At 46.5% G+C, this 17311-nt stretch overlaps 3 protein-coding genes across 5 annotated transcripts; 1 reads left to right on the top strand and 2 right to left on the bottom strand.

The window, feature by feature from the left end:
• Positions 1–68: 68 nt before the first annotated feature.
• On the bottom strand, positions 69–967 carry LOC6599987 (peptidoglycan-recognition protein SA). Its single transcript, XM_002025109.2, has 3 exons — positions 654–967; positions 476–594; positions 69–410 (listed from the first exon to the last, which is right to left on the bottom strand). The coding sequence occupies exons 1-3, from the start codon at positions 950–952 to the stop codon at positions 226–228; spliced, it is 603 nt and encodes a 200-aa protein (XP_002025145.1). The 5' UTR covers positions 953–967; the 3' UTR covers positions 69–225.
• Positions 959–14310, top strand: LOC6599986 (myb-like protein P). Of its 3 annotated transcripts, none has more exons than XM_026993351.1 (9): positions 959–1118; positions 1188–1280; positions 1335–1423; positions 2211–2265; positions 2320–4405; positions 4995–5090; positions 12535–12706; positions 12764–13262; positions 13362–14310. In XM_026993351.1, exons 5-9 carry the CDS (start codon positions 3030–3032, stop codon positions 13634–13636), a joined length of 2418 nt encoding a protein of 805 aa, XP_026849152.1. In that variant the 5' UTR covers positions 959–1118; positions 1188–1280; positions 1335–1423; positions 2211–2265; positions 2320–3029; the 3' UTR covers positions 13637–14310. The 3 variants fall into 3 exon arrangements, with proteins under 3 accessions (XP_026849152.1, XP_026849154.1, XP_026849153.1); XM_026993353.1 differs by having other exon boundaries at positions 1188–1351; positions 1411–1423; XM_026993352.1 differs by having other exon boundaries at positions 1188–1664.
• An 895-nt stretch (positions 14311–15205) lies between these two features.
• LOC6599985 (coiled-coil domain-containing protein 25) lies at positions 15206–15970 on the bottom strand. Its single transcript, XM_026993383.1, has one exon. The coding sequence runs from the start codon at positions 15927–15929 to the stop codon at positions 15300–15302; it is 630 nt and encodes a 209-aa protein (XP_026849184.1). The 5' UTR covers positions 15930–15970; the 3' UTR covers positions 15206–15299.
• Positions 15971–17311: the final 1341 nt, after the last annotated feature.

The following is a 17311-nucleotide window of genomic DNA, read 5'->3' as shown; positions in this document are numbered from 1 at the left end:
TGGAATCGATTCTGAACATTGTAGTTGCAAAATAAATGGCTTTATTGAATTACATAATAGTCCAATGATTTAAAGGTAACTAGCTTGTATTTGCAATTTTTAAAAGTTAAAAACTAAGTAGACTTTATTAAAGAAAGTGGCGAATAGACCGAGTTGGCAGCTCGACCAACTGCAATCGCTTATCGATTAGTGCGCCAAAATATCTCATTTGCGAATTAGTGAATTTTAGGGATTGGAAAGCCAATGTGGCCACTCCTGAATCTCATTGTAGAGCGTCAGCCCGGGACTCTGTGTGCTGATCACCTGCGAGCCCGCAATCAGTCCATAGTCCTCGCTCAGCTCCCCCTGCCTTACTCCGCAGGCCAACAGCTGTTTGGCCGCCCGCAGGGCAGCCGGCGTGGGAAGTTTTTCTGTTAAATGGACAAATGGAGGGGATCAATAACCAGCCGGAGTATATGTAATATAGCTAGCTCACCCCCGTAGTTGCCGATGAAGGCAATGCCCGTGCCATTGGCGTTGTAGCCGTAAGTGTGGGCGCCGCGCAGACCCCAGCCGGTGCCCTCGTAGACGACGCCATCGTTGCCAATTAGGAAGCTGGGATTGGAATGGAGCGTTGTATTGGCGTGTTAGCTGATATCGCTGATTATGCTTACTTGTAGCTGATGTCGTTGTAGTTAAGATCCGTTTGGTGATAGGCTTGCATGCCCTGAAGAATCTGAGCGCACTGAAGCAACCCGCTGCACTCGCCGGTGACCGTGTGATGGATTACCACGAAGCGGATGGGACGCACCTGATAGTGGAGGTTCTGGGACGGCTTTCCGCCCCACTGCCGCTTCAGCTTGATCTGCGGACAATCCTCAGCCCGATGGCGAGCTTTACCGGATACACCAGCCACCACAACAATCAGAGCAGCTGCCGCGATCAGCATGCAAAGGCGAGCAGTGGGAAACATGACTGGCACTCGGAGAGATCTAGCGTCGGATGCGAACTGCCAACACGGGCCTTATCAAGTGTATTTATCAAGACGATTGAACTCTGTTTCGATCCGCTTGGGGACTCCCGTACCCGTCGCTCTGCCCCGTCGAGCCATCTGGCTCTTTCCACGCTCATTTGTGCGGGTATTTTTTGCTCAACATACTCAAAAACAGGTTGCGAAATGATTGTTTGTGGCATTTCCGATTTCGCAGAGTGCCCGAGCGGCCCGAGCGCTTGGAACAGTGACGAGAGTATCCACACACTCACGACGCGCACAAATAAACACGACTGTTGCCAAGAATTTTGTATGTATATCTATGCTTATAAGTAACTCAATTTACAGATTTGCTCCATCGAAGCTGATAACAGGCCGCCAGTGAGTCACATTATGCATCACCTATGCACATACATCATGTACATAAAACGTTTATTCAGTTACAGATATAAGGTACATATACAGCTCTCCCTATACGATAAGTCGAACTATAAGGAGCTGCTCCAACTATAAGACCAGCTTCCATCCATTTCCATATTATCTGTCCAGAATAACGTCCCGCTAGATGCTCCGCAGTGTGGACAACGGAAAGATTTTCATATTTGATAACATGGAAATATATTAATACAGTCTTGGGTTCCACAGTGCCGACCAAATCTATACTTTAGCTAGGTTTACGAGGAGATTCAAGAAAGTGAGTGCTTCCACAAGACTAATTCAAGGGCAGGCGGGCCGAATTGCGAAGGCGAAAGAAAAAAAGAAAGAAGCGAGAGAAGGGACTGAGAGAATAGGCTGCTGTAAGTACATAAGTATGTACATATGTGTGTAGATTGCAATGTGGTACTGTGGGCAGTGCAAACAATAAACAATAATAGAGATTTGCTTTACTGCTGCACCTCTGGCTATAATATATGGATTATTGGCTACGAAACCTGTCAATTTTTTGGGTATTTTATGGATATTTCTTATATAGTATACTACAATTATATATGTACTTCTTTCTGAAACTAGAGCTAAGTCAAGTCCTATATGCAGTACTGATAATGCAATTTTCCAATCCAGAAATAGTACAAAACTCTGTTAATACTTGAGTACCAGAACATATATTTCGCTCTCCCTCCCCATGACTTTCTGGCTCTTCATTCGGGCCTTTAGAAAAACGAGCTGTGTAAATGGACGAATCCATTTTATGGATCTCTCTGTAAACCATTAATACGTATGATTTTTACTTTATTTTCAGGCATCCTCATCTTGACCCCCATTCTCCCTATATACAAGCCTTTGGTCTTAACACTGTGAGTATTTATTGGAAAGCCCAGATAAGCAATTAATTGTCCCTTTCCGTGCAGATGGGCCGACCCTCCCGAGCTCCAGCAACACTTGTGCGACGGGGGTTGGGACCGGACCATTCACAGGGTGCCTAAAGCGGCGATTAGACGCTTGAATGGCTGCACAGGGCCAACACCCTGTCAACACGCCGAAATTGGCTAACGGCCAACGGCCAACGCACATGTTCGATTACGGCCAAAGAGCGACCAAGCAGAACCAGCGCCAGCAAGCACTATCACCAGTCCAGTCCACGCGTGTATGCGCGTCCACATGGTGTGCTGGTCTGGTACTCGTACTAGGCCTGATACTGGGTTGTGCTTGACTGAGTGCGCAGGGGTAATGAGAGCCGCCAGCAGGCGCAGGCGCAGCACAGACGAGCGGGGAGCTACTGGCCAACTCTGCTCCTGGCACCGCTCAACGTTTGTCCGCATTCCGTGGCCAGTCGCAGCGCGAGACGGAACTCGGCTCGGAGAACCCAGAACACAGAACACACACAGTCCCAGCCCCAGTGCCAGTCCCAGTCCCAGTGCCAGCCCCCGTTGACAGTGCCATCCAGTTCAAGCCCAGCTCCTGGCGGCTAGTGCTCGTCCTGTGCATCCTTTTGTTTATTGTCTTTTTTTTTTTTTTCGTTTTTGACTGCTGGTTACGTTTTTTTTTCCTGTGCCTCCGTGTGTGTTTTGGGTGTCGCGTGAACTGCACGAGAGCCAGGCCTGGGCGATTGTTGAGAGCCATGATTGTCAATATGCCCGTCAATGGCACGGGCAGTGTGAGTGCTCCCGGTGTCCATCTCAGTCCCGCTTCGAACAACAACAACAACAACAACAGCAACACCACCAACAATAACACCACTAGTGACGGCAACAACTCGAACAGCGGAACCCTGGTAGGAGACTGCGAATACAACTTTTTGAAGCGCAAGTACGAGTCGCAGGTGGATGGACAGGACCTAGCCCTGGGCCCGGACTACGACCAACTTGAGGGGAACCCCTGGAAGAAACGTCACCTTGAGTACGATGCCGGCGACCTGCACTTTCACCTCCAGCTGGAATCGCCAGTAGCCAGCAGCACGGCCAGTGGCGGCTCCGCTCCTGCTGCCGTTGCGACTATACCTGCCACTGGGCCCCCTGAGTCCTCGGCCGCTTTCATTAACGATCTGTTCGCCTACGACAGCAGTCTCCTAGTGCCGTCCGGCGCGTTCTGCGGCCCTACCAGCGCGCTGCCCACGCCCACATTGAGCGCCCCCCTAGAGGATGGACCCGGCGGCGGCTGGCAGACGGGCGAGCTGCTCGAGCTCGATCATCGCTACAACTCCGGTCTGCAGGCGGAGATTGGCCAGCTGAGCGCTACGCTGCCGCCCCCTGTGTCGCAGTGCAGCAATAGCTCCCAGCCCCAGTCCCAGTCCCAGCCTCAGCAGCAGCCCCAGCAGCCCCAGCAGCAACAGCAGCAGCAGCAGCAGTCCCAGCAGCAGCACCAGTCGTCGGCGCAGGTGGTGCAAAATCAGAGCTTCATGGTCCCTCTGAAGCAGGCGGGATGTCGGACTATGCCCACCGGCAGGCGCACTTCGTCGGGCTCCACAGGCACGCCCACGACTACGACGACTAGCGATGGTTCGGAGGCGGACTTTGAGGACAAGAACCTGTCGTGGCTGCTCAACTTCAAATTCGACGAGTTCCCCCATCTTTCGCCCCATGGCCAAGGGCAGGGCCATGGCCAGCCGGTGGGTCAAGCCGAAGCCGGCACGCCCACAACCGCTGTCAGCACATCGCCCTGCAGCTCTACCTCGTCCCCGTCCGCGTCCGCATCCACATGCACCACGAACTCGAATCACTCTCTCAACTCCAGCCAGAGCCATGGCGCCCTGATGGACCAGCGGGCCCGGTCCCCCAAGAGCTGCACCAGCGCCTCGATCAGTGCATCAACAGTCGGAGGAGGATCAGGAGGAAGTGGAGGAGGTGCCGGCGGCAGTACTGTATCAGGAAACATTAGCAGCTCCACCAAGACCGGGCGCAAGTTCGAGGAGCTGGTGATGGAAGTCACCTCGGAGCTGGATGGCAACGATATGATAGTGGCCGAGCATGTTGTGGTCGAGGATACAACCTCCAAGGCGTGAGTATGGCACCATCTGAATAGCCTACAAAATGTTATGGGCTGGCTTAGGAAGACCACTGCCATAGCCATATTGACACCCTGTTACGATTCAAGAACGAATGACTATATCAAATAGCTGTATCTTTGTGAGAACAACCTTTCTGTTCCTTCCCTCCAAGTTCAAAGAGCTGTAGTTTTATTTGTTGCTAGCCCAGGCTTCATAGTAGATTCCGTATGAAAAATCGATCTGCAAAAGGGTCCAGACCCTTTCTACAAAACTCACGGTGGTCCTCCATTTATGGTGCCCTCACAGAGACGACTCTATTGCTTCAATATGGAGTCTTTAAAACGCTACCAGCTCTATCTCTGATCTCCCAACAGATTCTCGCCTTTCTGCAGCAATTTTGTAAATATTTTTTTAACATCTTTTCTTGATATGAATTTTCTCCATTTCCATTCTGGTGCCGCCAATCGATGCCGACCACCGAATGAAAACCCACACCCCCAAAACGAATCAACGAACGACTGAAACACCCACCCACCCATCCAACCATCTACCCGAAACGTGAAACCCGAAACCCGAAACCAACCACCGCAAAACAAGCAGGCCAAAGAAACCACCGTTCACCTACACGGAACTCATCGAATACGCCCTCGAGGACAAGGGTGAACTGACTGTGTCGGGCATATACCAATGGATATCGTAAGTACTCCAACTCCAACTCTAAATCAAACCAAACCACCCCCTAGCCACCCACTCGTCCACCCCCACACCCATATTCAACCCCAGCCAACTTGATGGACGCCATTTTGTTGGATGTTTCTCGGGCTTCGAGCTACGGGCTACGGACTATTGTTCTGGCTTTGGCTGTAGTAGTTTTTTAACGCCAGCCGGATGCAATTAAACAAATCTCAAGAATTTCTCCTGGGCATTCCCGCTGGCCATTTGATTGGTTCCTTCTTCAAGGTGTTGCTCGCCCCACAAACAGCAAGGAGCGAAGGAACTCCAAACAATGCAAGTGCCAAAAGTTTTTGCCTCCAACGATTTATAGGCAGGGAAATTGCATTTTCCTCACTAGGACTCGCGGTCCCCAAACCGTTTTGTGGTTTGTTCAACAAGTTGTTGGAACCGAAGCGCAACGGAGCGAAGCGGAGCCTTGTATTTATCAGATATGTTAGGGGTCCATCTGATATGTTTGGGTTCAGACATGAATTCGATTCAGGGGTCTCTTCTGGTCGAAAATGTCAGGACATTCCTTTGATGGTTGCTCAGATGGATATCGAGCTGGGAGCTTCCAAAGATCCCCACAGAACTCTGTCTTTTGTGGAATAGGAAGTGGAACCAATTGGCACAACAGAACTTTCCAATCTATCAGATGAGTCCACTGTCAACAGACAACAAGACAATTGATTCTTTTTATCATATCTTTTCTTTTCTGTATCTATTTTCTGTGGTCAAAACATGGATGATAGGAATCCAAATTCAAGAGAACTCAGAGATCTCATCTCAACAAAGAGAGAAACTATTAAATTAAACATTCATAAATAGTACCCATGATTCTTTTGAATTCTTCCAGGAATACTTCCTTCATCAGTTCTTTGCGATCTTCCTGTTTGTTCTGTTTATAAGCTGAAAGTGTGGATTGAGTGCACAGTGGCTGCACCGAAGTATCTTTCTACGTCTTCGGACATATTCTATCAATTCTCAAAGCTATATGTAGATGTTTGATATTCCACCCCTGATAACCTATTACCTACTTTCGGTGGATCCCCGGCCCTCAGGGCAAATAATGAGTATACATTCGGTTTAGATCATAAAGGGAAAAAAACACAAAAACTTTTAACACATTTTTCAAGGTTCATTAATTCGGGGTTCCGGCTCCTGCCTCCTGCCTCCTGCCTCTCTGCACCTGTGCGGGTGGGGGCCTGAATCAGTGTAAATATTTGAAGCCGCAGCCCAAAATGTTGCGTGTAAATATCCTATACAAATTTACATACGAAACCATCCCCTTACAATGGGGAGGAAGCAAATAATTTATGACATTTGCCCATCACCTGCACCATCCACCCAAGCACCCCACCACCGACCCTGTACCCTTTCGGGCAGAGGTTCATTAAATGTAATGAGCCGACAGTCCTGGACTCCCCGATTCCTTGGCAGAAGTTTCGACTCGGCTTTTGGCTGAGTTCCGCTTTTGGGGAACTTTTCATTAACCATTCACAAATTTGCTTTGCGGCTCCCAGAAGGGGTGCCACTGCCCCTGCCACCCCATGGCCACGTCCTCGTCGCATTCAAGGCAATTGACGACGCCTGCGCAATGGCCCCGCGCAGTCCCCGATCCCCAATGCCCAATATATACACGTACATATATAGCCCTATAGCAATAGCAATTTACCCAACTTTGTTCGCCCCCGCTACCCATTCCCTTAATCGTTTTGCCTGTCCTGGCAATTGCCCATGAAATTTCTACGCTGCACATTGCTCACAATAATTATTAATTGCGGGGGTTGGACCATCGGAACCAGGAGACCGGGGTCGGGGCCGGAGTCGGGGTCGGTTTCGGTTCCCTTCCGGCTTTACTACACCTTTTACATGCATCAATGCATCCCGGGGATCAGGTGTTTGACATGCCCATGCCCACGGCTGTGCCTAGAGTTGAGAGCAATTACCTGCCAGTGCCTGGGGCAGTGCTAGTGGCAGAGGGTTAAGGGGTTAAGTGGGTTAAGAGAGAGAGCGAGTGGAGTGGCAGTGGTGGGTAGTGGGTAGTGGCATACGGCTGCTTCCGCTCTTCCGGTCAATTGGAAATGTGCATATTGAGTGTTTATGGGATGCGGATCATGCATGATCGACCAGGACATGTGCCACATTCAACCCTCCCTCCTCCTCGTTTCTGGTAACCGCAATTGCTCCTAACTTGGAAACGATAGAGGTTACTGAAAACTACGAGTATATGGGTATAAGTGCGACCATCTAGCAGATGTGGTGGCAAGATTAGCATAAATATCATTTCAACACCCGGCCTTTACTTTACCCTAACACCCCTTCTCAATACCCATATTATTCTGAAGGAGCGCCTAGACTTGGATGAACCGAAACATGATCAAAATTATCTTTAATTCTGTATTATGGTTCAGCTCTCAGAATCGATGGAGAATAATGAAAATTTTGTGCTTCAAAGAACTCTAAAGAAAGTATTTTAATAGTTACCCTTCATGCCATCCGATTGTGCTTGATTCTAGAGAAAAAATTACAAATTTTGCCTGACAGTTGTAGGTATTTTCTCAGCTAAATACGTATTGGGTTTCCCCTTGATTTTTAGTAAATAATGGTAAATAATATACATCTTTGATTGAAGGATCTACTTGAAGCTCTCAAGTTATCGATATCGAAATCCACGCAGACAGAGCTTCTGCAATGTACGATGTTTGATTTAAGTATTCTATGACAAGGAAGACCACCAAATTATGAGAAATTACAGGAGAATGGACGAGCAAGGCTTGATGCTTTTATTTATTAATTATTTTCAGTAATTTCTTTATAATGTGGTGAACCAACAATGTTTTTCTCCCATAGACACAGCAGCGTCTCTATTGATCCACAGGTGTACACAAAAATTGCATATCTAATGATACGATAGGTTTAAAGCTTAAGGGATTATATGTACATACATCTTTCCTTTTTATTTTGTATAACATGTATTACTGTTTAGAGCAGCTGCTTCTTCTTATTGCTATTGGAACTATCAGAAATATGCGGAAATCCTTCACAAAATGGGAGTCTTTAGGCCGTAATGGTGCTATGACATTAGACCTAGCTAACTTTTCTGCGAAGTGGGAAAACCCAAGAGAGACAGAACGCTTAGTTAGTGTTTGTAGCTGAAGAACTGAGGCACCATTGGTGACAAAGTGACGTTTTCCAACACACACACACAGCCATTTATGGCCAAATGACGTAATATCATAGTATTTTAAATTTGATTCAAATGATAGATTTCATACCAAATCGGAGACAGATGCTGATGGGACTATTTAGGCATCCATTTCGCTAATAGCTCTCCAGGATTGATTCACCTTGGGGCAGGTCCAAGGAGAATACTTTTTGTGCCAGCCCGAGATCTAAGATGGAGTCGTCATTGGTCATGTGATTACTTTTGCCTTGGGATTTTCTATATTTTTCCGGGGGTGGGCGTGGCTAGGCCGCAGTTACGCCCACCCGTTCGTAGAAAAAAGAATCAACAATTGCCATTAAAAACTTTTTCATTTTGCTCAACCAAAATGAGGCAACTTGTGCTTTCGGGTCGGTCTCCGTCACAGTCTCAGTCTTGAGCTTCAGGCCCAGCCCCAGCTCTGGTTTTGGTTTTGGCCATAAATCCACGAAATGTATTTTAGTGGCTAGGAGAAGGGCCCAAAGAGGTGGACGCCAACGAGCCGCAACAATTTATGAACTGACTAACGTAGTGCCATAAATATATGGATGTACATACACTCTGGCTATACCTATACCAATACCTATACCTATTCAGATATACTCGTACACGAAATATGTATATATATTTCGAGAAAATACGAGTAGTATATGGGGCCAGAGGCAGAGCCAAGAGTAGTTGCCCAGTCTGATGGGTTCTGTTGGGACCTCGGTCCTTGCTGCCATGTCAAAAAAAAAATGAAGCTCTCTCTTTGAATATATATATATATAGTATACTAAATATATAGGTATGCATAGGTATATGTATGTGTATGCAAGATAGAGAGAAAGAGAGGTGGTTTGCGTGCCAGGCACGCCCAGACACGAGCGAACCAACCATTTAGTCCGAGCGACCAGCCTATCAGACCTCATCAGAGTGCCTGCAATGCAATGGATGGGAAGGGGATGGTGGGATTGCTGGCTGGATAGCAGTGGCAGGGACAAGGACCAGGGCGAGGTTCATTCCAGTCAATTACATTTCAGTGCCCGACCAGGCCTGGACAGGAGGAACTAGAGCAGCCCACGGATGGAATATGTTGAGTTCCGTCCCCTATCAAAGAAGCTTGCAATATTTTTGTTTTTAAACCGAAACTGAAACTCAAAATATAAACACACATATATTCAGTAGGTATAGCCATATATATATATATATATATGTATATGATAATCAATGGGTGTGGGTGTGTGGCATGCCGTGTATTCCGACAATTTCATACCAAAAACCTTTACCCAGCCCCCCGGTAAAGCCAGAGCGCGGAGTTAGTCAGTCATATTCATTGACAACGATGACTGTGGCTGATAGCGGGTATTTGATTTTTACCAACTTAACGAACCCACTCAAATCTATGAAACCATCCGACCACCCAAGAATATATACATACTCGTATAAGTATTCACTCTTCCCCGATTTCCCCTTTTCCGTACTCGATTGGGAGAGCTAGTACTACGTGCTTGAGGCCACGTTGACAATTCGACAAGTGCGACGGGCTGTGCCAACATGATACGAGTGTACCCTCTTTCATAGCTACATATTTGTATACACATCAAGATACAGGGATGGTGGGATGGATGGGTGGGTGGATGGGCGGATGGGCAGAAATATGCATAATACTCATGTATATGTCTGCTCTTGTGTAGGCCCATCGATTGACTGAGTCCATGATTAAGCCCAAACAGACATGCAGATACCATAAACTATACCAACATCAATGCCTGACTCAATGATTTCAAATTTACAAGTGCCTTCGACCAGGCATGGCCAATAATGGTGACAGTTTATTTCGCCAATAACTTCAGGCTTCAACAACTTTTTTCTGATGGAAAGGAGCTTGGAAGGTGCACTCTAAGGAAGGTCCAAGTGTGAACTATGAACTCTGCAGATTACATACGATGGATAAATGCCATGACTTTCAGCTTTAGTTTCTGGGCAGGGCAGTGATTACGCGGCGAATCCACAAATCTTTGATACACAAATTGGCCATCAACAAAAAGTTTAAACTCATGGTGATTTTTGTATTTAAGCGAACAGATTAAAATTAATGCACTAGTCAGATACGCGTCCTAAAGGATCCTGAAAATTATAAGACTTTCCTATTAAGGAAATTTATTGTGGAACGAAAAGAGGAGTAACAGGAAAATCGTATGATTTTCAGGATCCTTTAGGAATACAATTGTGTTTTTAAAATATATAGTAGGTATATTCAAAAATAGTACATTAAATATTGATCAGGAATTCAAGACTCGAATACATTGAGTTTCGCCAAATTGGATCTTTAGGTGACCAAATTGGACCACAATGAAGGCCAAAATGTTCGAAAAACAAAAGATTTATGATGTGATGATTGAATATACAGCATAAGAAGGAATCCATTAGGACAGGATGGTTTTCCATCATCGCTAATACCAGCCCAGGCCCTAACCATTGCAATCCAAGCGAAGCCATTCAAGTTCTGGTTGGGATGGAGCTAATTTCATTCGCCTACCCTTCGGCTTCAGAGAAAGGGGTATACGGATAGCCAAGGCTCCTCCGATCCCACCGTTCCCGGAGCAATTTCAAGTGCCACATCATTTGACTTCGCTGTTTGATGCGTCATGACGGGACTGCGTGCCAGATCGCTACAATATAAAAAAAAGAAGAAGATATCTACGTCATTTAGTATGATATCTGTGCACATACGTGTATGGGGAGTTATCAGGACATAACCGAGGGGTCATTAAGGACTCCAGCCCCCACCCTCCCCCAAAGAGTCAGCCAAACAAGACGGAGCGTCAGTCCGCCATGAATTTCTCTATAATTCATTTCACTTCATTTATGAGTCGTCATTTTCCCGTGCCCAAAACAAAAACAAAAAAACAAAAAACACTAGGAAAATACGGAAAATACGGAAAATACGGAAAATACACGGAAGAAAAGCGAAAAACCAAGAAATAGAAGGAGCCGTAATAGGGGGACTCGACTGCAGCCCAATACCCCCGCCCTGGTGTGGAGTGGTGGTAGTAAGTTGTTGGCCTCCTCCTTTGGGGCTCGCGTGCTGAAATTTTTTGGATTGCTTTTCAACTCTACGTGGGCGTAGAATGGATGGGGACAGGGGCAGGGACAGAGGCACGGGCACTGGCACGGGCACGGGCATTGGCAGTTAACCAATGACATAGCACATAGATCCCTTCTGCGGGGGTTGGTTTCTCCTTCTCCTTAAGCGGCGCGTGTCTTCCATCCCCCGCTCCGAGCTATGGCTGTGCCGTAATTTGAAATACTTTCCATTTTGTTGCCCCGACCCAGCCCGACCCGATCCACCACCCAACGGTCGTACACCCATACTCTAAAAACCCCCATCCCATCCCAGTGGAGAGTGGGAATGGGAGCCCGCCCGGCATGGCACGCGATGTCCTTTCCGGTCGTCGTTGTTTCCTTTTTACATCTGGGCAAAATGGCCTGGCCGGAGCTGGGGGCAGGGGGTTGGGTTGGACTGATGGCGGGTCTATCAATGGTGGTGGTTCCACTTCCACCTGCCACTGCCACTGCCATAGCCATACACTTACACTATACGTATGTGTGTACGTACGTACTGCTCCCAATGGCCTGCCTGTTCGTGACTGGGAAACGGGAGAAAGAATAAAAGAGAGGTGAATAAAAACGACGCATAATTTGTGCCAGTGCCAGTGGCGCTGTCCCTGTCCATGTCCATGTCCCTGTCAGTGCCCGTGTCCATGTCCATGTCCGTGTCCGTGTCCGTGTCCGTATTCCTATTCAGCTGTACGTCTGTGGGTCTGTGTGCGCGTCTGCCGCAGTGCTGTGCTGTGCGATGACGTGTTCCGTGTAAATTGGCTTTCCCATGCCCGCCTTCCGACCCGGATTGGCTGGGCGCCACCTCCTGCTGCTGAACAATTTAATTGCAATTGGTCAACAAAGTTTTGGGCCGTCTGACCACCTGATGGGGTTGGAAATTGCTAACCAATCCTGAGATACCTGCTCTCATATGCAGATATCAAGGCAGAACTGTGTAACTACTCGTACCCATCAAAAGTTCATGAAAATCGAATCGAACTAGTCTAAAGGATTATCAAAAGATTCGGGAATGCAGCAACGTTCCTTTGCCTCAGCCCAGTCTTCGCACTATAAATATATATATGTATATACCATATAGTATTTCATCTTCCTTCCCTTCCCTTGATCATTCCACAGCGATCGCTTTCCGTATTACAAATCGAACGATGACCGCTGGAAGAACTCGGTGCGACACAATCTATCCATCAATCCGCACTTCCGCAAGGGAGTAAAGGCGCCCCAGGGCGCTGGCCACTTGTGGGCCATCTCCAGCGGAGATTCGGCCGAGAACGTCTTGGCTTGGGAGCACGTAAGTGGAGTCTTGCACCCCAAGTCGAGGTAGCTCTAATTCTTTCGTTTTTTGTAGAAGAAGCAACGACTGGATTTGTTCTTCAAAATGGAGTCCATCAACCGGGAACGCATTCAACAGCATCAGCAGCAAATCCAGCAACAGCAGCAGCAACAACAACAGCAACAGCAACAACAGCAACAGCAGCAACAGCAACAGCAGCACCAGCAACAGAATAGCCACTCGCCGCAACAGGGACAGGGGCAGGGGCAGGGACTACATCAAACGAGCAATGGCTGCCTGTACGATGAGGCCGCTGTGGCAGCTGCCACACTCACGCAGGAGATGCTGCAACACTCCTCAAGTACGGCGAATGAGTCAACGGCAGGACAGTCGCACCACCACTCCAATCATCATCACCATCATCACCAGAGACTGCTGCCCTTCAATGATCTGCTGAGCGACGACGAGCTGCGCAAGACGGCCGGCCAGATTTTAAACGGCATCCATCGCGAGGTGGAGGTGCAGTCGGTGAACTCCATTATCAGCACCTATCACGACGTGCTGCTGGACAATGGTGAGTGTAACTTGACAGGTTGGCCAGCAATGCGGAACCTAACATGGTTTGCTTCTCCTTCTCTTCCTGTTCCTGCTCCTGTTTGATCCCAACCAGAAGACTATCTCAATCCCATACACAAGGACGTCGTTGTCACGGAGAGCGGTCTGAGGCAGCAGCAGCATGGCGTGGGCAGCGGGATACACATGAACAGCGGCAATATCAACAGCCTGACCCACTCGCACTCGCAGTACTATATCACCGAGATCGATCCCATGGAGCTGGGCATACAGATGTCGCACCAGGTGGAACCCTCCGAGGAGGAGGTGCTTTTCAGCGATGAGTTCAATCTCAACTACTTTGGCTACAATCCCGGTAGCGATATTGTCGCTTGACCGCGTAGACAACAGTCGGAATCGGGTTCGGCTTTGGGTTCGGGTTCGGTTCCAGTGTCCGTTTCCATTCCCACTCCCGTTTCCGTTCCCGTCGCTTCAGCTCCGGCTCCAGCTCAGCCAAGCAATTGAGATGGGTCCCCAACCCAGTGCTCGCTCCATGCCACACAACAATCGTAACTGTAGCAGATCCTACTCATAAGCCAAGTCTCAACGAATACTAGTCACACATTCAGCACACAAAAACACTCACAAGTAACCACCTAAGGACTTCCCGTCATAAGCGCCCCCCGCCCCCTCCCATTTGTATAGTCTAGTCTTGAGTGTACCAATGCAAATACCTATCATGTAATTTGTGTCCATTTTTTGTCTATATTTTAGTTGAATACATAGGAGCTAAGTAGCTCACTAGCGTTAAGGATATATTGTGTGTACGAGTATATCCCCCGATAGCTCCTCCCCGAATTTAGTTAAGTGTTTCTACAATTAGTCGAATAAACCATACCAACCTAACTAATCTAGGCCTAGAGCATATCGAGTAAACCTAATCCTTGTATGTACTTACGGATACTCTTTACCCCTACCCATGTCTACCCAAGTCTACCCATGTCTGTAGTAGTAACTGCACCTAACTGGTTTTATTCATTATTGCAAAATAAACCCTTTTTTTTATTAAATCTCATCTAATTTAAAGAGTGCATAGGCTCTCTTGGAGGTGTGGAATGCCGTTCATACCTGGCTATAAATCCCGAATGTCGGCCGAGACGTTGACAGTTAGAATCAGCGTGCGCACTACCTCTTTGCTTTGGGCGCATCATGGACATCATGGAAAATGTGGTTGACATGCAGAAGATCCACAATATCCGCCGCATGCCGCATGCAAACGTGCAGGGTGCTGGCTGGCACTGATCTCTGACGGATCTTTGCGTGTTAAGAAGTTCGACTTTTAGCATGGCCTGGAATAGTTCGATTCCGAGGCCAGGGGTAGCTTTTTTTCGCAAAGAAGCAATGCCTTTTATTTCAGAGAGATGCGTCTGCCCAGCGAGGATCCAGAGATCCGGATTGAACGTCTGTATGCCGAGGTACAGCATTAAAGAGAAGACCGTTTTCGGAACTTTGATATCAAATGCTAAGGATTTTTTTTTATTCAAGACTCTAATCACAAAATAACTCGAATTTTCGGGGGTCATAGTCATGCCTCCTTTTTAAATGATTGTTCAAATATTCAACCAACTGTCAAAGACAGTCCAACTGAAAGTATTCATTAAGATTGTTGCATTTTGCATTTTCCACCCCCCATAAGCCGGGGAGCACTTGCCAGCTTGGTAAAGGAAAATCCTTTTCAAAGGATTCCGGTTAATAAGCCGGATAAGTTAATAAACTCTAGCATTAATTTTAAATTTTGCATAGCGGTGCCAGATCAACCAGATGTGCTGCCAGACAAGCAGAAAATCATATGTAACAAGAGCCTAGAGCTGCCAAACAGGCGAAAAAACTAGCGTTTCAGCTGTTCTCCCGGGTTTTTTTACTTTAAATGATAATTCATGGAATTGAATGCAATTCAGCTATTTATAAAGGTTTTTATATTATATAATTTATTAACAAAAAAATGTATTATGAATATCATATAATGATAATCATAGCGTAGAGGTAAATGCACTTGATACTACATAAAGTCGTCCGACTCGTTGCCTGCATCGTAGTTTGTGCGCATATTTTCGGACTTCTGGAGCGAGGCATAGCTGCGAAGCTCTGCCTCCAGTTCACGCTGCTTGGCCGCTTCCTTCTCCTGTTCGCGCTTAGCGCGAAGCATCTTCTTCTGGTCGTTGCGTGCAGCCACATCACGCGCCTCGCGCTGGCCACGAAAGTCGGGATGCTCCTCCTCCGTCTTGGTACGGTTAAGGCGATTCACAATCTCATTGACCCGCTTCTCTAGGCGAATCTTGCGAACAGCCCCCTCATTGACATAGGCCACTTGTCCCGGCTCCATGTCGGGGGTCTTCTTCAGGTTCTCCCACATGGTGTAGACAACCTCCAGATTGTTCACCTTGTTGCCCTGGATGCTGTTGGCCTTGCACAGCTGGGCCGCGTCCACCAACACATCGCTGGGTATGTCATCAATGGTCTGACCCGGCTTCAGACGCAGGTAAACGTGAGCCGACGAGAGATTGTTTACATGGAACCAGACATCTTCCGGCCAGCCCCAGCGGATGAGTTCCTCGTTTTCGTGCTTGTCGCGGCCCATGTACAAAATGGCCGGCGGCTGGATAATGTTGCTTTTAAAGTAGAACACCATTTTGCAGATCCAAAATTAAACAAAAAAAACTTTTTTGACACTCGAAGGGAGGAAAAAGGGGGCATGGGCCAGTGAGACCGCGGATTGAGACCCCCTGAAATATACCGAAAGATACCGTCTCATTTAGAAAATATACCGTTAAAATACTGACGAAGTCAAGTTCTGTTATGCATATTCCTCGTTTTTGATATTCCGTCGAATATTACCAGCTAAATAGAATATTTAGCAGTGCCCACATAATTTTAGAACAAAGATGAATAAATTTTCTACACAATTGGTTAGTTTTTAGTCCTTGCTTTTATTGTATTTTGGCTAAAACAAGGTTTGAACAAAATAGTTCAACAAAAAATCAGTCGCAATTTGCTGGTATTTGAAGACATGATGCGTGTATAGGCCTTTGTGCACCCTATTTCGGTAATTTTATATGTAGATCAAACGTAATGTCAATCAAATTGACATTTTTTAGACATATTCATGTATATGATGAGTGTTTTGTATATATATCTCGATCCTGATACCTATTCTTGGTCCCTACAAGAAGACAATAAGCTTCAAAATATCGTTGAAATATTAAAAATAATATAATAAATAATATTGAATAATATTAAAATATTTTAGAAATAAATTGTTTTTGCGATGACAAACATATTCACAATTCTATAACATCCATTTGCCCCAGGGTATGTGTGCATGGAGTTAGCAACATTTGTGCATGGAGTTAGCAACATTTGTGTATGGAATGGGACTCATTGTTGCAATAGCGAAACTGCGGCGAATCGGGTATTGCCTATATTTAAAGCTATATAGATTTGCCCACTGGGCTTTATCGCATAGATAAATGCATTTTCTACAAGATTGCCTCTTTTAATTACCTTTATGTATTTTATTTTGACCAAAAAACGGTTTTCAAGTAAATGTTGCCGCAACTTTTGTGTATGGAATGCGCAACATTTGTGTATGGAATGAGACTCATTGTTGCTAAAGCGAATTGGGGCGAAATGCGGCGAACTGCGGCGAATTAAAAAAAACGACCAATTTCTCATATTCTTTGTTCCGTTGAATAATACTATCTATATGAAACATTTAGCCATGCCCACTCAATTTTAAACGATTGATGAATCAATTCTTTACATGATTGGCCTATTCGAAATACTTGCATTTATTGGATTTCTATATAACATTGAAAATTAAATTAATAGATTGATGAAATTGACAAAAATACCACGGGAGCGCGGCGAAAACCAGTATTTCTACAGTATGACCCTCGGAACAGCACCGAAATATACGGTCTCATTTGAAAAATATACCGAGTGGTGCGCGCCAAATCGAACTTTTTTGAATGTGAGCGACAAGGATTTAAATGTTGTCAACCGGGCCTTTAT

The sequence above is a fragment of the Drosophila persimilis genome, unplaced genomic scaffold, assembly GCF_003286085.1.
Source record: "Drosophila persimilis strain 14011-0111.01,24,50 unplaced genomic scaffold, DperRS2 tig00000829-arrow-arrow-pilon, whole genome shotgun sequence".
Classification (NCBI taxonomy): domain Eukaryota; kingdom Metazoa; phylum Arthropoda; class Insecta; order Diptera; family Drosophilidae; genus Drosophila; species Drosophila persimilis.
Note: the sequence above shows the minus strand (reverse complement) of the source record. Positions and strands in the feature narration are given on the sequence as shown.